The following is a 19,989-nucleotide window of genomic DNA, read 5'->3' as shown; positions in this document are numbered from 1 at the left end:
TTGTGTGTGTGTGTGTGTGTGTGTGTGTGTGTGTGTGTGGGTGGGGATTTGGTTGGTTGGTTGCAGATGGTGTTCAACGTGGTTTACCCCATGGCCCCGGACCAGAGACGTCACGTCAGCATCAACTCTGCTCGCTGGCTGCCGGACCCGGGGATGGGCCTGGCTTATGGAACCAACAAGGGAGACCTGGTCATCTGCCGCCCTGTGTGAGTCTCCTAACACTGACCCTTGACCTCCGCTGTAGCCACGCCCACATTGCTCCACCAATAAGAGTGGAGCACCACTTCTTGCTAGAAACAGAGTGCACACATGATGTCTTTTCAAGTGAACTTGCTATCTCAGGGCTTGTGTCGAATTTGATTACGCCAGGTGAGCAGTATGGATATGGAACGCAGAACGTTTTTACTCGTGATCCTGTTCACACTCAGCAGACAGCTCTGCTTGCCTGATGCGGCCAGTCTCCATTTCTCCAAACTGGTACTGCGCCAGCTGCATTCTACTGCATGTAGTCCACGGACTGTCGGCAAGTCCCTCATACAACCCCACATCAAAAAAATCACAACTATCCTTTGAAGTTGTTTGAGGGAAAAGTTGCATGGCCATGATGAAATGTGCTGCCAAGAGCAGCATGGTAGACTGGCTCCAGACCTTCAGGCTAGCTGCATGGTAGCCTGGCTCCAGACCTTCAGGCTAGCTGCATGGTAGCCTGGCTCCAGACCTTCAGGCTAGCAGCATGGTAGCCTGGCTCCAGACCTTCAGGCTAGCTGCATGGTAGCCTGGCTCCAGACCTTCAGGCTAGCAGCATGGTAGCCTGGCTCCAGACCTTCAGGCTAGCTGCATGGTAGCCTGGCTCCAGACCTTCAGGCTAGCTGCATGGTAGCCTGGCTCCAGACCTTCAGGCTAGCAGCATGGTAGCCTGGCTCCAGACCTTCAGGCTAGCTGCATGGTAGCCTGGCTCCAGACCTTCAGGCTAGCTGCATGAAGACAATTGAGTTCTTTGGCTCCTGAGACATGGCTTTTAAACACGATTTCAGACGGAAGCCCGTCTTTATTGTCACACGAACACTACAACACATGCATGCGGCCACAACCCACACTCATGCTGACGGTGGCCGGTGAAATATGTCCTCTGCATTTGACCCATCCAGGCTTGTCCTTTCCTCCAGGGGGCAGGCCAGGAGCAGTGGTCGCTTTTTCTTTCCAGCGCCTCGGGGAACAACTTCAGATGTTGTCGTCACTGGTCGGATGACGATCTTCTGCATGTTTTTAGTGGGGTTTATGTACGGAGGAACCCCCTGGGGGATACGGGGAGAACATGCAAACTCCACACAGAAAGGCCCTTTAGACGAGATAGCCCACATGGGCAGTAGGCACTGAAGATATGGGGGGGTCACAACTCCAGCACCCACAGCGTCCCAGGCGAGAATCGAACTCAGGACCTTCTAGCTGTGAGGCGACAGCGCTACCGACTGCGCCACCGTACCCCCCTTTTCTGGCCACCGGCTACATGGTTGAGACTTGTAGTGTTACTTTTGTCACCTATGTTTTTATTTAGTCTTCATCTTAGTCCTGTGTCAAATGTCCTTGTTAGTTTTTATCATATTGAGTCAACCTCATCCTGTTTTTGTTATTTTTGAGGTGGTGGGTTTTAGTCAACTAAAACTCTTGAGTATTTTAGTCTCCCCTTCCAGACTCATTGTAAAGATCTATTAATCTGTTACTGTTACATTTGAACATGCAATACAGTCACAGATTTAACTGTTTAACTTATTCTTCTGATTGGATCTCTTCATAATTCGTCCCTCCCATTCTCGTCTAGTTTTTATTTGTTGATGAAAAATGTCAGATTTCGTCATAGTTTTTGTTTTCACTTAGTTAACGTCTAGTTTTATCAGTGAAAATATGTAGTCATAGACGAAATGAACACTGGCTGACTTGTTGGAAAAACAAATCATTTTCATAGGATTTTTTTACATTAAGAAATGCATTAAAAAACCTCCAGCTTTATCCTTTAAATCAGCAGTGCTACATGTTAGCCTGGCTCTATGTGGCTTTAGCAGTGCTACATGTTAGCCTGGCTCTGTGTGGCTTTAGCAGTGCTACATGTTAGCCTGGCTCTGTGTGGCTTTAGCAGTGCTACGTGTTAGTTAGCCTGGCTCTGTTTGGCTTTAGCAGTGCTACATGTTAGCCTGGCTCTGTGTGGCTTTAGCAGTGCTACGTGTTAGTTAGCCTGGCTCTGTGTGGCTTTAGCAGTGCTACGTGTTAGTTAGCCTGGCTCTGTTTGGCTTTAGCAGTGCTACATGTTAGCCTGGCTCTGTGTGGCTTTAGCAGTGCTACGTGTTAGTTAGCCTGGCTCTGTGTGGCTTTAGCAGTGCTACGTGTTAGTTAGCCTGGCTCTGTGTGGCTTTAGCAGTGCTACATGTTAGCCTGGCTCTGTGTGGCTTTAGCAGTGCTACATGTTAGCCTGGCTCTGTGTGGCTTTAGCAGTGCTACGTGTTAGTTAGCCTGGCTCTGTGTGGCTTTAGCAGTGCTACGTGTTAGTTAGCCTGGCTCTGTTTGGCTTTAGCAGTGCTACATGTTAGCCTGGCTCTGTGTGGCTTTAGCAGTGCTACGTGTTAGTTAGCCTGGCTCTGTGTGGCTTTAGCAGTGCTACGTGTTAGTTAGCCTGGCTCTGTGTGGCTTTAGCAGTGCTACATGTTAGCCTGGCTCTGTGTGGCTTTAGCAGTGCTACGTGTTAGTTAGCCTGGCTCTGTTTGGCTTTAGCAGTGCTACGTGTTAGTTAGCCTGGCTCTCTGTGGCTTTAGCAGTGCTACATGTTAGCCTGGCTCTGTGTGGCTTTAGCACTGCTATGTGTTAGCCTGGCTCTGTGTGGCTTTAGCAGTGCTACATGTTAGCCTGGCTCTCTGTGGCTTTAGCAGTGCTATGTGTTAGTTAGCCTGGCTCTATGTGACTTTAGCAGTGCTACATGTTAGCCTGGCTCTCTGTGGCTTTAGCAGTGCTATGTGTTAGTTAGCCTGGCTCTGTGTGGCTTTAGCAGTGCTACATGTTAGTTCGCCTGGCTCTGTGTGGCTTTAGCAGTGCTATGTGTTAGTTAGCCTGGCTCTGTGTGGCTTTAGCAGTGCTACGTGTTAGTTAGCCTGGCTCTGTGTGGCTTTAGCAGTGCTACATGTTAGTTAGCCTGGCTCTGTGTGGCTTTAGCAGTGCTACGTGTTAGTTAGCCTGGCTCTGTGTGGCTTTAGCAGTGCTATGTTTGTTAGTTAGCTTGGCTCTGTGTGGCTTTAGCAGTGCTACGTGTTAGTTAGCCTGGCTCTGTGTGGCTTTAGCAGTGTTCTTAGTCATGGGATATTCCTGTAAAAAGCTTCTTCCACCCCCTCTGGAATGAGGAGGTACTGATGTGATTAGCTTAATGGCCATTGTGAACAGGAAGACCATCAATTGGAGCAGGTCAATTAGTGTTTTTAATGAGGTCATGGTCTGTGCGATTCCACGAAGAAATCCCTCCTCTGTTATTAAGACTTCCTGCAGGAAGTGAGTTAATGATTGACGCATGTGCCCAGGTTCTACCGGAGCGACGGGGAGAGCCCAGGAGAGTCCAGCAGCGAGCCGCTATTCACAGCTATTAACAGCAGGAACCGCGGGGCGGACAGACCAGGGTGAGATCTTTTGGCCACTTACTCAGTGCTCGATTATCCAAAATCTTCTCGTGGTATGATATCCCACATTAGGGCTGCACAGTCAGTCAGTCAACAAGCATCTATTGTGGAAGTGTTTGTTGTGTTTTGTAGGGGTGGGAATCACCAGATGCCCCACGATACGATATTATCACGATACTTAAGCCACGATACGATAGTATTGCATGCTAGTAGTGCGATATATTGAGTATTGCGATATTGCGATTTATTACCTTTTTCAACAGAAAATAATGTCACCAAAGGAAAAAACCTGGTCAACATCTGTTTCATCTAATGAGATAAAGTTTCCAGTCTGTTCATCTCACTTCGATCATTTGTATTGTAGTAAAATGAGATTGTCAAGCAGACAGACTGACCAACACATCATAAAGACCTGTCATAAATGTTGCATGATGCACTTGACAATTTATATGATAAAGTATCGCGATACTTGGCATTCGTGCGATACCATATATTGCCACACAAAATATTGCAATACTGTGCTGTATCGATCCCCCCCCCACCCACCCACCCCTACTGTTTTGAATGGCGCTGAAAGTTCCTCTGTTGAGATATATCAAGTGCATCTTTTATACACGACTAATCACACACGTTTGAATGAGCCATGTGGAAAAGACAGCAGCTCCATGGGACAAAGAGAGAAACCTCACAGACCAACTTCAAACATCATCCAGGGTAGTGCTGCACCATTTGGGGGAAAGGTGCGATTAGCGATTATGGTGGACAATATTGCGATTGTGATTGCGATTGCGATATTAATAAACAAATGGTATAGGGATGTGCCGGCATGAGTTTTTGACGGTATGATAACCTTGGACAAAAATACCACAGTTTCACATATCACAGACTAAAATACATGAAATATGTTACAATTTAAAATATATTAAAACTAAATAAATAAAACAAATAAACAATTTGAAATATAATTATCTTTACAAAAAAAATTTACATTTTGAGACATTTGCCTCTCCCAAACATGTAAAAAAGAAACACCAGAAAAATAGAAACTGCACTGTGTTACAGGCAGCACATGGCTCAGACTGCAAAGTTAGTTACATGTCTGTCCAGTAATACAGTGATACACCCCGTTTATTCTTTTATAGTGACAGATGGCCTTAAACGGCACACTCACGTGACGCTTCTTGAGAGAGAGGTAACGTGCATGTGCAGACTTTATCGAGGGACCATGAAGGCGTCATGTGACAGGCTAGTTGATGCCTGGATGTGCTGCTGCTGGCAGCTGCAACAGTGTTTTGCTGCTATCAACCTTGTTAATCTCGCTATATTCTTCATCACAGCGGGTCATTACCCACTGCGCACTTAACACATTGAGTGCCAAGGACGTCTGTGGACGTCCTAAAAAAAAGTAACGAGGAGTGCCAAGGACGTCTGTGGACGTCCTAAAATCATAATTCATATTATTCCATAATTCTGCTGTTTAAGGTCGTACCTAGCCAGTGAGCATGAATCCCTTCAAGGGATCACACGGCGCCACCTTAAACATCGTCACAGGAGCTGCTCCACCCACCTCAGATCCTTTACTTTGTACAGGAGACAGCGGAGAAAGCCGTGATCAAAGTGGAAACCGATGCATGCTTTCTGCCAGAGCCGTATATATTGCTCTGTCTACAGCGGACAGTGGGCTCGGCTGCATCCGCGCTCACAACTGAGCTCTTATGCTTCTGTCTATCTCCACACGATTTCCTAGAAAGCCAGCATCCGAAGCCGAACGGCCAAGCCTTTTCGTTCAGTCGCGTTTGCCAGCGCGCATCATTTCCTTGATGGGCGCTGGGATCTGTCCGGGGCAAAAACGGAGTCGAGAAAACAAACTCTGTGCGTGTGGGGAGGAGCCCGCAGCTCAGAGGTGGAGAGGGGGGGGGGGGGGGGGGAGAGGGGTGTGTGGCACACAGGCTGCACAGAAACCACACCACACGCCACCACATCAGAAAACACCAGCCAGAGTCAGTGAATGTGCTCGAAATTAGAGTGCAAAAGGTATTCATAAAAGGGACTATATCTTGGAAAGTAAAAAAAAACGACAGAAAACCCTTGAAAGTGCACTTTTTTGAGAGGCTGTCATTTCATAATGGAACTGTCTAGAAACAAAATTTCTTCTTTGGAAGAAGCAGGAGTGTTCAATGTTTCATTAAAGTCCAGCCCCGTTAATATAGCCATAATAGAAAAAATTCTATAGCTGTTTTCAACTGAATGGAAGTGAATCTGGCACAGGCTCCAGACAATTTTACTGAAGCGCTGTGGCACTCAATGTGTTAATCGTGCACTATTCTGCATAAGCACCTGCACCTCTCTCCTTATTTTACTGACGTTCTCACTAATCACACGGCTGTTTACATGCGTTTCTGAACGGCTAGCTAGTTGTTAGCATAGCTCGCTGTTAGCGATCATGGATGTTCTCTCTCTGCCTCTCGGTAAGATATTATGTAACCGTGCCATAACATAACCATAACATTACTTATTTGCGGGAGTGCATGGGAGAAGTCTCCCGCTAGTGTTGATGCCCAGTGTGATGGCAGAGAAACGTGTGTTCGCTGCGTCGTGTGTAACGTTAGTTTAGAGGAGGCACACACACACACACACACACACACAAAAAGACGTGAAAAAAAAAGAATCGCACACTTTTGCGGTTATGTAATCGCACGTGCTGACATCGCGATTGCGATTAGATTAATCGTGCAGCACTAATCCAGGGGCCACTCAAAATATAATGAGCCAGTTGTTCGACCCGTTATTTAGGACAGGGCTTTTCAAAGTGTGCCGAGTGAGCCTCCCCTGAGAGAACATGTAGACAGCCGCGCCTCCCCTCCCCCCCCAATTATTATTGCTATTATTACTATTATCAAAGTGGTGTTATGTTAAGGTGTTATGTTAAGGTGTTATGTTAAGGTGTTATGTTAAGGTGCAAAGATGCAGAAAAAGTATTGTTTCCTGAAACTGAGACAAATAAAAATGATTAATTATCATCATTACATCATCTAACAAAATGCTGGGCATTATCTTTTTTGTCATAATCGTGCAGCTCCAATTCGACATTGTACTCTGGTTGTTTTTCAGGCCAAGTCGCTCTGGCTGGAGACTGGACAGAGATATGGGTTTGATGAATGCGATTGGCCTCCAGCCCCGACACCCCGCCCCTTCAGTGACATCACAAGGAACTCAGACGCCAATCATCCAGCTGCAGAACGCTGAGACACAAACGGAGAGGGATCTATCAGAGCCGAGCATCTCCCAGGCAGCACCTAGTACTGAAACACAAATACTACTGAGCAGCACCTAGTACTGAAACACAAATACTACTGAGCAGCACCTAGTACTGAAACACAAATACTACTGAGCAGCACCTAGTACTGAAACACAAATACTACTGAGCAGCACCTAGTACTGAAACACAAATACTATTGAGCAGCACCTAGTACTGAAACACAAATACTACTGAGCAGCACCTAGTACTGAAACACAAATACTACTGAGCAGCACCTAGTACTGAAACACAAATACTACTGAGCAGCACCTAGTACTGAAACACAAATACTACTGAGCAGCACCTAGTACTGAAACACAAATACTACTGAGCATCACCTAGTACTGAAACACAAATACTATTGAGCAGCACCTAGTACTGAACCACAAATACTACTGAGCAGCACCTAGTACTGAAACACAAATACTACTGAGCAGCACCTAGTACTGAAACACAAATACTACTGAGCATCACCTAGTACTGAAACACAAATACTACTGAGCATCACCTAGTACTGAAACACAAATACTACTGAGCATCACCTAGTACTGAAACACAAATACTACTGAGCAGCACCTAGTACTGAAACACAAATACTACTGAGCAGCACCTAGTACTGAAACACAAATACTACTGAGCATCTCCCAGTACTGAAACACAAATACTACTGAGCAGCACCTAGTACTGAAACACAAATACTACTGAGCATCTCCCAGTACTGAAACACAAATACTACTGAGCAGCACCTAGTACTGAAACACAAATACTACTGAGCATCACCTAGTACTGAAACACAAATACTACTGAGCAGCACCTAGTACTGAAACACAAATACTACTGAGCAGCACCTAGTACTGAAACACAAATACTACTGAGCAGCACCTAGTACTGAAACACAAATACTACTGAGCAGCACCTAGTACTGAAACACAAATACTACTGAGCATCTCCCAGGCAGCACCTAGTACTGAAACACAAATACTAACATCTTCAATATGATAGTAGGAACCTGATCCATCCACCCTGTTGACTCTTATCATGACTTGCAGTGATGTTGCTGTCTCATGCCATGCTGACTGACCCCAGCTTGACTCAAAAACACTCACTTGAGCGTTTTTGTGCGCACTTAAACATGAACATTTGTTCAGAAATCAATTATTTCCTTAAATGCAAACCCAAATGGGAAATGAAACAGGAGAGAAACCCTCCCTCCATCTGATGTCACAGGGCATTAGAGATGTTTGATGATGTGATGTGTCTCCGTCCACGTTGGACATCAAACAACCTTAATGTCAGCAATGTTGGAGGCAGAGGACGAGTCACTTCCTCAAAGGAGAGCAGTCCTTTTTCAAAACGTCTTTTTCTTCCAAAGTGAGGCGAGACATTAAATTATTCACGGTCACTTGTACAGTCTGTGACTATAATGGAATGCTGTTATAGCAGCGTCAACCGCACTGACATCACTGCAATCCACGGATATATAGTATATTACCCTGGTACACCCTACAGACTTAGTAAACTATGTCCTTGACAGCACAGCACTCTACAGACACATGGATAGATAGTATATTACCCTGGTACACCCTACAGACTTAGTAAACTATGTCCTTGACAGCACAGCACTCTACAGACACATGGATATATAGTATATTACCCTGGTACACCCTACAGACTTAGTAAACTATGTCCTTGACAGCACAGCACTCTACAGACACATGGATAGATAGTATATTACCCTGGTACACCCTACAGACTTAGTAAACTATGTCCTTGACAGCACAGCACTCTACAGACACATGGATAGATAGTATATTACCCTGGTACACCCTACAGACTTAGTAAACTATGTCCTTGACAGCACAGCACTCTACAGACACATGGATATATAGTATATTACCCTGGTACACCCTACAGACTTAGTAAACTATGTCCTTGACAGCACAGCACTCTACAGACACATGGATAGATAGTATATTACCCTGGTACACCCTACAGACTTAGTAAACTATGTCCTTCACAGCACTCTACAGACACATGGATAGATAGTATATTACCCTGGTACACCCTACAGACTTAGTAAACTATGTCCTTGATAGCACAGCACTCTACAGACACATGGATAGATAGTATATTACTATTATATTATTGATTTGTTACTGTCTTACTGATGACGTCATCTGGCTGCCTGGCAAAAATATTGCCAGGCAGCTGGCTTCCAGCCACTGATGACGTCATTTGTCCTCAGGGTTATGAGTCAGTCAGCCTTCCGAGTGATGTCACTCGATCAATTGTGATGTCATCAGTGAGTGATGTCATCAGTGATGTCGCTCGAGCATTTTGAGGGTTGTCAGTCAGCCTTCCTTCCAATTGTGATGTCTTTCCTCACCAGATGGCCCTCAGCAGGGTCCCTCCACGAGCCAAGGTTCTGAGGGGCTGCCAGACCCATCCCAACCCGCCAGGGCCCAGGGCGGCTCCCAGACAGACCAACCCACCAGGGCCCAGGATGGCTCCCAGACAGAGGCCTCAGCACAAGCTAACACATCCACAGCCAACACTGGTACTGCTGCATTTTATCCTGTTCTCTGCTGTCAGAGAACACTACTCGACATGGTTTAAATTGTTTATGTCATAATTCTCTAGATCCCATGCATGATAAAACTGGAAGTTAAAATTTCATGCTGCTAAAAGTTGATATGAACTTTAGCTAATTAAAGACAACTGGTTTGTTGAAAGTCAGGATAAGGCATAATTAATCCCTCAGTGATTTTATTAGCTGAACCACTCAGTACCTCTCAGAGCTTTTTTTTATACAGTATATGAAATATGTCATTTTGGGACCAGCCACTTCTTAAAGCCCCCCTCCAGTGTATTTTGTCATTTTTAAGTTATTTCATATATTTCTGAGTCATGCCCTGACAGTGTTGATTAGCCACACTGTTCGCCAAATATTTTTCTGACAAATAACCAAATTTGGTGCTCAAAGTAATAAAAAAGAAAGTTGCTAAGATGGAATGACGTATGACTAACTGAGGACGAGCTGGCATGTTAAAAGGTACACTATGCAACTTTTTCATTAAAAAACATTATATACACTCTCATACAAAGGTTTTGCATCTAAATAATCACTTCTGGCCATACAATTCTGTGGCTTTCTGTGTCTTTATGTGGAGAGACGCTGCCCCTTGCCTCTATTCCGTGCTTTCACATTCGTTTTGGCTGGTTGGGACTTTTCTGGAGGACAACATGGGGGCCTGTAGTGCCCAGCCAATAACATTGTTCAGAGATTGATTGATTTTGTCCCCGATTTTGTCCGCAATTATACTTCGCCGATTTATCCCCATGTTTGCCTATTGGCGTGAGTGTCGCTAACACCTGGGGGGCAGAGTCCTGCGCGGGTCTGATTTTCAAGACCCGGTTCCGCCCGGCCCCGCGACGTGCAGTACCGACCCCGCTCCGCGAACCCGCTCATATGATCAGTCAGTACCGCAACCCACCCCGCCCCGCAGACACACTGACTAAATTATTATCGTTATATAAAAAGTAAATAAAAATGCATATATTATACAACACCCGCGACCCGGGCCGCATGTTGTTTATTCTACCCAGATCCGAATCCGCAAATAAAATGAAGACAAAATAACACCCGCCCCCCGCATTTTTTTGCGGGTACCCGGCGGGGCCCCGCGGAACCCCGACCCGGTGCAGGACTCTGCTGGGGGGATGAATGGCCCTCTTATTGTTCTTTTTCTCGCTCTCTTCTTACCTCGATAATTTACTGTGTACTTGCGTGTGGTAATTTACATAGGAATAAAACCGGTTTTAATTTCGCCTCTGCTGCTCTCTTCCCTCCCCCCCCTCGCGTCTGCCCAGGAATGTGCTACGGTGCCTCGCTCGACTATCTGAAGCTTAATTAATTAGAATTGCAACTGCGCAAATATGCACGGACCAAGCGCACAGTAGTGGCAACGTAAGGACGGGGAAAGGAAGCGCAAATGTCTCCGGTGGAGATGGGAGTCAGGGGTGTTTGGTTGCAGTGAAAATCCCAAAGAGCTGTAGTGAAGCGTTTTGCCCGCGTGTAAAAAGTCACTCTGGAACGGCATAAAGTGAATGCAGCTGGGCACCATAAGCGCAATTTAGTGGAGGTAAAAACTAAAAACAACAACAACAGAAAGCACGATTATGAGGAGATGAGACAAATATGCAGGAGAGCCTGACTGAGACGCTGTGGGTGCCAGCTAGGTGGGAGGAACGGAGAGGAATGCGTACACAACTCCACGCTGATGTTGTATTGTTTTCATCAATGCATGCGGAGGCGGCTCATAATAATTGCTGCTCTGCCAATGAGGCATTTTTTTTTAAACGTTACTCGTTTAAATCCTGCGATCTAACGACTGCATGTTACGCTGTGTAAATTCAAAGTGTCTTTTTGATCTTGAGTTCCACGGACAGTTATCCTATGTGCAAAATAAGGAGACTGTCTTTGTTATTGTTTTATTTTGGCGGAAGGTATCAGGTCTTTTCAAGTCAAAAGGCTCAAGTCCAAGTCAAGTTACAAGTCTTTGTTGATGTTGTCAAGACGAGTCTAAAGTCATTAGATGTGTGACTTGAGTCTGACTTGAGTCAATTCAGTTTTATTTATAGTGTAAAATCACCATGAGACATCGTCCTGAAACACTTTACAGTTAAAGAAAACATAAAACAGTACAATAATACATGATACAGTGCATGATCAAGTAAAAGCAGACAGTATGAGAGCTACAGTAAGAACAATAAGTAAAAATTAAAGGGAGGGTGTTAAAACACAGGTAATAAATCAATCTATAATTTATAGAAACGGCTGCCTGTGATTAACTGGACTGGGAGGGGGGGGGGTGAATAGGCTATGTGTTGAAAAAGCTATGTACTGTATTGTATTTTTAATTGTATATTTTTGACTTTAGAGCAAGATAAAATATGTCTGCTCTTGTTGAAGCTTGGGCTAAAAGCCCCTGAATTTTACATTCATCTTTTAAAATAAAGATGTGTTTAAAAAGCTATTGCGTGTTAAAAGCTAATGCATGTTATGTTTTCAGTGAGGTGCCTTTTCTCTGGGTAAACAAGAAGTGAGCTTGAAATGAACTGAGCTGCTCATTTTTTGGGACTGTGAGCTATAGTTCAAAGTTCAAAATATGAGCTATGAACATGAACTAGTTCATTTTAATCTGCATGAGCTGAACTTTGAGCCAGCTCTTGTGAAGTGTGAGCTTGCACAACACTGAACACGGGTGCAAGCAAAACACGAATAAATGAATGAATGGTTTATTTTCGGTCATAGGTTATAATGAACCACAAACAAAATGTAACAATTTGTGTGAATATACAGCAAGAGAACATCATCATACATGTACATATCAAACCATTTCACACAAATACAATTTATACAATCAATGACCGAAAAAAGGAATAGGCTGAAGCCAAGGCTTATTTTTTCCTATCCTGTATAATCCATTAGAAAAACCCAGAATATCTGCAGTAAAATAAAGAATAGAAAGAAAAACAGAATTTACTGTAAATTATAATCCTGAATTATTTTACTTTTTAAAGCTTTTTTTAACCTCAACAATGATGTACACAATTTCAAATCATCACAAAGGCTATTCCATAGTTTAACTCCCAAAACTGAAACACATCAAGATTTGACATTAATTCTCGCTTTGCATGTTTTAAAAATGCATAACCCTCTTAAATTATAATTTCCTTCTCTTAATTAAAAAAAAAATGTTGAATACAAACTGGAAGGCTTTTGCTCCTACCACGGAAAACAATTTCTAAAGTTTTTATATACACAATATCTACACATTTTAAGGTGCAGGACCTTATGAATAGTGGATTGGTAGATTTGAGGTAACCAACTTTATTATTCTAATAGCTCTTTTTTGTAGTTTAATAATAGGATCTATATTTGTTTTATATACATTACCCCAGACCTCAACATAGTATGACATATATGGCACTATAAGTGAAAAATACAATATATGCAAACATTTCTTATTCAGCAGATCCCTTGTTTTGTACAGAATACCACCAGATTTAGCTAGTTTACTTTTATTATATTCTATATGTGGCTTCCAACAGAGTTTATGATCTATAATTACACCCAAGAATTTAGTTTAATATACTCCTTCAATTTCAGCTAATGAGGGTTTCCAAATTCCAATCATGGACGTTTGAAACCCTCATTAGTGTGCTAATGCTAATTTTGTTTAAATGTCTTTCAAAATCTCCATTCTATTTTAGGTAATAAATAAAAATATGCTATTTTAGTCAATAAATACAATGGTAGCCTTGGAAAGCACATTGCTATGGTCTCGAAATGGACTTGTCGTTTTGTGGTCCTCGTCTCGACTTGGTCTCGACCCGACTCAACGGCTCCACTCGCCTTTTGGTAGCTTTCCACCGGTCAAAAACCAGGACAACCCAGGCTGAGTGGTACTTTTTCTACTGCCACCTCTGTCGAGCTTCCAGGGCTGAGGACCCGGTACCACACGGTGACGTGAAAACACTGCAGACGACTGATCGATCTCCTTGATCAGCCTTAACAAGACGGCCGTTTTCAGTTGTTTTGAAAGAAATAAAAGACGCGAGGTCGGCAGCCGACGCCGTTTCTTTGTGGCGACTGGCCAGGCAGGACTTCACTGAGCCCGGCTGCTCTCCTCCCTGTTGCCTACTCCCTGTCCCCCGCTGTACTGGGTGGCACACAGCTAAGGCATGTAAAGAAATATAAAGAAATCTCCAATCTCCTCGCTGAGAGTCTCATTTGCTCATATAGGTCATATAGAGGCACCAGCATGTCATAATAACCAGTTTAAAAGTTCCATGTATGGATTTAATTTTAACGTTACAAACAGGGGGCAGATATGCGGTCGCTATGGCGACCACTTGTGGGCGGAGGCGAGTAAACTTGCAGTGAAAGCAGACACTGCATCAGGTGGAGATGAGCTGTACTATACAGTGGAAATGAGCGATTACACCTTTCAAATCTGGGCTTGATTACCAAGGGGAGGAGCCTAGACTCTCATCAAGAAACACTTTCACATTTGTGAAACTTTTATCCTATTTGTGAAAATGCAAAAATGGGAGATTTCATTCCCCCCACCCCCCATCTAGACCACATCAAACCAGGTCCAGTTCAAAGACCATTACTAAGCCCGCTGCCTGCTGCTGTAAGCACGTTCACCTGCTGCTGTAAGCACGTTCACCTGCTGCTGTAAGCACGTTCACCTGCTGCTGTAAGCACGTTCACCTGCTGCTGTAAGCACGTTCACCGGGCTCAAAACGCCACTGAGGGACCAAAACATTCGCTTGTTCACCATTTTGAGTCACACTCTTTCCAATAAGCCCATCAGCTGGTTGGCTGTTGGCTGGTTGTTGAGACCTTATGGAGAGAATAGTGCTGCTGGCCTAACTTAACCTTATGGAGAGAATAGTGCTGCTGTATGGAGAGAATAGTGCTGCTGGCCTAACTTAACCTTATGGAGAGAATAGTGCTGCTGGCCTAACTTAACCTTATGGAGAGAATAGTGCTGCTGGCCTAACATAACCTTATGGAGAGAATAGTGCTGCTGGCCTAACTTAACCTTATGGAGCGGATAGTGCTGCTGTATGGAGAGAATAGTGCTGCTGGCCTAACTTAACCTTATGGAGAGAATAGTGCTGCTGGCCTAACTTAACCTTATGGAGAGAATAGTGCTGCTGGCCTAACTAACCTTATGGAGAGAATAGTGCTGCTGGCCTAACTTGAGTGTTAAGACCTTATGGAGAGAATAGTGATGCTGGCCTAACTTAACCTTATGGAGAGAATAGTGCTGCTGGCCTAACTTAACCTTATGGAGAGAATAGTGCTGCTGGCCTAACTTAACCTTATGGAGAGGATAGTGCTGCTGTATGGAGAGAATAGTGCTGCTGGCCTAACTAACCTTATGGAGAGAATAGTGCTGCTGCCCTAACTTGAGTGTTAAGACCTTATGGAGAGAATAGTGCTGCTGGCCTAACTTAACCTTATGGAGAGAATAGTGCTGCTGGCCTAACCTAACCTTATGGAGAGAATAGTGCTGCTGGCCTAACTTAACCTTATGGAGAGAATAGTGCTGCTGTATGGAGAGAATAGTGCTGCTGGCCTAACTTAACCTTATGGAGAGAATAGTGCTGCTGGCCTAACTTAACCTTATGGAGAGAATAGTGCTGCTGGCCTAACTTAACCTTATGGAGAGAATAGTGCTGCTGGCCTAACTTAACCTTATGGAGAGAATAGTGCTGCTGGCCTAACTTAACCTTATGTAGAGAATAGTGCTGCTGGCCTAACTTAACCTTATGGAGAGAATAGTGCTGCTGGCCTAACTTAACCTTATGGAGAGAATAGTGCTGCTGGCCTAACTTAACCTTATGGAGAGAATAGTGCTGCTGGCCTAACTTAACCTTATGGACCTTATGGAGAGAATAGTGCTGCTGGCCTAACTTAACCTTATGGAGAGAATAGTGCTGCTGGCCTAACTTGAGCTGCAGCGCAGACAAAGAGTATTGAAGGCAAGAGGTGAAGCTCATGTGCTTCTATGTCAACAGCGCTGCCGCCATGATGTTGCAGTGGAACAAACGTATTAGCCTTCGGCTCTTATCAATGTAAGTTGTTTGGCATTGAAGCAGATGATGTGCGACTATACAAACACATAGAACGTTTGAAATAGAACAGCAACCGTTATACAGGTAGCCTGAAGGGGGGTTTTAATAATCAAGTCTCATGTTTTAGTTTCATAGATCACATTTGCTGCTAAATCCAGCCTTTAAAGCCATATCTGTCTGTTGTGTTGTGGTGCTCGTGGTGCAGGAGAGTCTCCAGAGTTGGGTTCAGGAGAGGATGCTCTGGCACGAATCCGCCGGCTGATCGCTGAAGGTGGCATGACGGCGGTGGTCCAGCGCGAGCAGAGCACCACCATGGCCTCCATGGGCGGCTTCGGAAACAACATCATCGTCAGCCACCGCATCCACCGTGGCTCCCAGACCCAGACCGGCCCCGGGGCCAACCGGCCACCTGACGACCCCTCCACCCAGGGCTCCTCTTCCTCAGCTCCTCTGCTGCTTTTGCCCCATCCCCAGTACCAGCACCAGGACCCCGGCCCCTCTGCGGAGCAGCTGTCCCCCATGCCGGCCAGCTCTTCCTCAGCTCCTCTCCTGCTCACCTTGCACCAACCCCAGGCCTTCCCTCACCCCCAGGCCCAGTACCAGCACCAGGCTCCCAGCCCCACTGTGGAGCAGGTCGCCCCCATGTGGGGCCCCCCGCTGCCGGCCCCCCAGTCCCCCCGCCTGCCTCTGGCCGTGGACATGGACGACGTGTTTGATGGGGGCCGGACAGACGACTCCCTGCCCGGTCCCTCCTCTTCCTCCCTGCTTTTGTCTTCCCCCTCTTCATCCTCCTCCTCCTCTCACAGCCCCCTCCTCCCCAGCAGCAACAACAGCCGCGCCAGCCCAAACGGTTACCCCGGAGACCCCTACAGCAGGTAGTCATCTTATTGGCCAAGAGAAGCAGAACCTACAGCAGGTAGTCATCTTATTGGCCAAGAGAAGCAGAACCTACAGCAGGTAGTCATCTTATTGGCCAAGAGAAGCAGAACCTACAGCAGGTAGTCATCTTATTGGCCAAGAGAAGCAGAACGTCGGCCAATTGGTTCACAAAGGGCGCTTCTCAAAGCCTTATCTCACAAAGAATGGGTGCTGCTTTGACTCTGCTGCACAGGGTCTCCCGCCTGGAGAGGAAGGGACACAAGAACCCACATAACCTCCCCCCCCCCCCCCCCCCACACACACACACACACACACCCTTGGGTGGCACTGGTGTGCACTTCCTCTGCACTTACAGACTAGCCTGAAGCTGAACTGCGATCATTCCATGTCAGAAAGGGCTTCTACTTGAATGGAAGCTGAGCTTCTCTCTTCCCCTTTCTTAAAGTATCGGCATAATGGAAGACAAGGTTTCTTCATCAAAGTGCCATGTAGGGGGCGTGGCATCATGTAGGGGGCGTGGCATCTCTTTCATACACACACACATTTACTCTGATGTGCTGCATTCAGTGCCATGTGATATTGAATTTGATGTGAAATAGTGCGTGATTGAAGTGTTTAAAAAAAGTGAATTCAGCACTAGTTTATTTTGAAGCCTGTTGTGTCATGTACCATGTGTAATTATGATATCTAGGAATATCGCGTGCTATGTGCGCTCAATTCCTTAGGGTGGAGACTCTGGAGATGATGCGCCACGTGTCCCCTTCTCCCCACTTATACTCCCACCACTTATATAGCCTCAGCCGGGAAGAATTTATTACAAAACTGATGACATCACAGTTGCTCAAATGACATCACTAATGACATCGCTGATTATTACATCACAATTGCCCAAGTGACGTCACTGATGACATCACAATCATGACTGACACCGCCCACTTAGGCAATTTTAACTAAATGGAAAAAGAAAGAAAGATTGGAGGCTGTGTGCCTGGCTGGACTTTGCATCATGGATGATGTTACTGTTATGTGGAAATCAATCATCGACGACTGATCATCGACGACAGTTGAGACTGAACTAACTGATCTACTGCATGTATGTTTTCTCAATAATGCTGCAGTTGACGTTTCCCGACAAAACAAACGTTGGCGTTATAAAGGCTGAAGAGGCGAAGAAATATTTCCTGTCGGGGGTCTCCTTCACCCGCCCAGTTGCTATGGTGTGTTTGGTGCCAAGAGAGAGCGGCTGCCTGCCTGAGTTAGTGTGTGTATGTATATTTATGTGTGGTATGTCTATGTAGTGTGTGTGTGTATATTTATGTGTGGTATGTCTATGTAGTGTGTGTGTGTATATTTATGTGTGGTATGTCTATGTAGTGTGTATATTTATGTATGGTATGTCTATGTAGTAGGGGTGGGAATCTGAGAGTAACTATCATGATACGTTGCCCACGATAACGATGGTTTCACGATACATAGATGCTCGATACATTGCAAGACAATTAATCTACGACACATCACAATATCTGTAACTGAAGAAAAAATACCCCTCAAAAGGCAAAAAGCAGGAATTGTGTGTTTATTCACGGCATGGTGGTGTCAGTTTCATGTCCTGCTATTTGTCTTCACCGTAAGTTAGCTAACAGGCTAACAGGTGAATCCGTTTCGAGCAGCTGCATTTTTTTTTATTCAAATATTGATAATTGGCACCAGTGTGTCTAACCTACCGCACGAGCAATTATCACAGCTAGAAATATTGTGCACTTTGCACGCTCATTTATAGCGCTGCGTGCTTTGCAATTGTGCGCGACGCCACGCGGAACAGAGCCCCTCAGTCTTCTTCTAGTAGTGAGATAAATTCCAGTATCCATATGTTTGTCCCACCCCTAGTATGTAGTAGTATTAGCAGGTAGAGGTGTGTGTGTGTGTAGTACTCATTGCAGCAGTAGTGTGTGTGTGTGTGTGTGTGTGTGTGTGTGTGTGTGTGTGTGTGTGTAGTACTCATTGCAGCAGTAGTGTGTGTGTGTGTGTGAGAGAGTGTGTGAGAGAGAGTGTGTGTAGTACTCATTGCAGCAGTAGTGTGTGTGTCTGTGTGTGTGAGAGAGAGTGTGTGTAGTACTCATTGCAGCAGTAGTGTGTGTGTGTGTGTGTGTGTGTGTAGTACTCATTGCAGCAGTAGTGTGTGTGTGTGTGTGTATGTTTGTTGAGTGGGGAGAGCAGGAGGCATGCACATGTAGCATCTCATCAGAGTTTGCCTGTGGGGGTGAAATCTAAGGGGGCGTGGCCTGTGTCTAATTGGTGTCTCCCAACCGAACCCCCCTCTTCTTCCCGGACTCCCGTACCAGGAAACCGCAGAGAAAACTTGAATATTCGATCAAGCGCTACTTTTTTCTTTCCAGCCTGAATTGGACTGTATCACGCAACATGCTCTGCTGTTTGTTTTGTTTGAGTTTTTTCTTGTTACACACGTGCGTAGCCATCCACATCAATGCTTCATAGGGTGACGTGCTGATAGTGTTGAAGTTGTGTATGTATGCGGACTGGGGGGGGATATCAGATATATTACACCACCAAGTAACGGACCTATGAAAACTGAAGATGCAAGGAGGGAGATAGCGCGTGGGTTGGAGCTGTGCAGTGAGACTGTGTGATTTAAGACAAAGCTGTTTACTTTTTATTTTCTATTGAACCTTGACTTCTCCAGGTTAGTCCAGTTTGAGATCAGGAATCTCTTCAGCAGCTGCATGGAGGAAAAGATGTGCTCACACAGAAAGAAAGAAAAGTGGAGAAACTGCGACAGGTTAAAAAACAGAACCAACTGATCTGAATGCTCCTCCTGGCTTTACTTGATTAATGAACATTTTAAAAAAACATTTATTTGGCTGATCTCGTGTCTGTTTTGTGTGCGTGTGTGTGTGTGTGGAGAGTAAGAGGCGGGTGCCCTCGTGAATGCTGAACAGAGCACAACGGTATGGTATACAACGGTACTCACCAAATATCCTGATATATCAATATATATATCTGATATATCAATATATATATATCAGATATATCAAACTATCCAGTTTGTACAATTCAAGGAAAGCTATTATTTGCTTTGAATTTTACGTGATGTAATTAAAGAGCTTTGAGATGTTTTTTGTGTGTCAAAACCATTAAGCTCTTTGAGTTAACCGGGTTCCCACGGGTCCTTGAAAGTTATTTTTGAAAATAGACATGGGGACGTTGAAAGGGCTTGAATTGATATATTTTGTGCAATAATAGATTTTTTTAATTAACGTGTAACCACACACAAGTTAAGTTCAAGCCTCTTTTTAATTGTGAGCTTCTGTAAAGTCTGCTAGTTCTCATCATACAAATTCTCAGTGTTGTGACGGTAATTAATTAGCCTTGAACCGTGTCTCCAACTATGCAAAGTCTAATTGAATTTGATGTTTAAGAAGGTGTGGGAACCCCGGTAGTAGTGCTGCTTTATCATAGTTTTGTTTCTCTGGATGGATTATCAGA

The 19,989-nt window shown here is 44.8% G+C and overlaps 1 protein-coding gene across 1 annotated transcript in view; it reads left to right on the top strand.

Annotated features, from left to right (window-relative positions):
• Window positions 1-19,619, top strand: part of ambra1b (autophagy/beclin-1 regulator 1b) — a 75,334-nt gene extending 55,715 nt beyond the window's left edge. Inside the window, exons 14-18 of the mRNA XM_083663187.1 lie at window positions 67-206; window positions 3,558-3,653; window positions 6,765-6,952; window positions 9,341-9,508; window positions 15,812-19,619. Coding sequence (XP_083519313.1) covers window positions 67-206; window positions 3,558-3,653; window positions 6,765-6,952; window positions 9,341-9,508; window positions 15,812-16,485 — 1,266 coding nt within the window. The 3' untranslated portion in view covers window positions 16,486-19,619. The remainder of the gene's footprint in view (window positions 1-66; window positions 207-3,557; window positions 3,654-6,764; window positions 6,953-9,340; window positions 9,509-15,811) is intronic.
• Window positions 19,620-19,989: the final 370 nt, after the last annotated feature.

The sequence above is a fragment of the Poromitra crassiceps genome (assembly GCF_964638095.1).
Source record: "Poromitra crassiceps genome assembly, chromosome: 30".
NCBI lineage: Eukaryota > Metazoa > Chordata > Actinopteri > Beryciformes > Melamphaidae > Poromitra > Poromitra crassiceps.
Note: the sequence above shows the minus strand (reverse complement) of the source record. Positions and strands in the feature narration are given on the sequence as shown.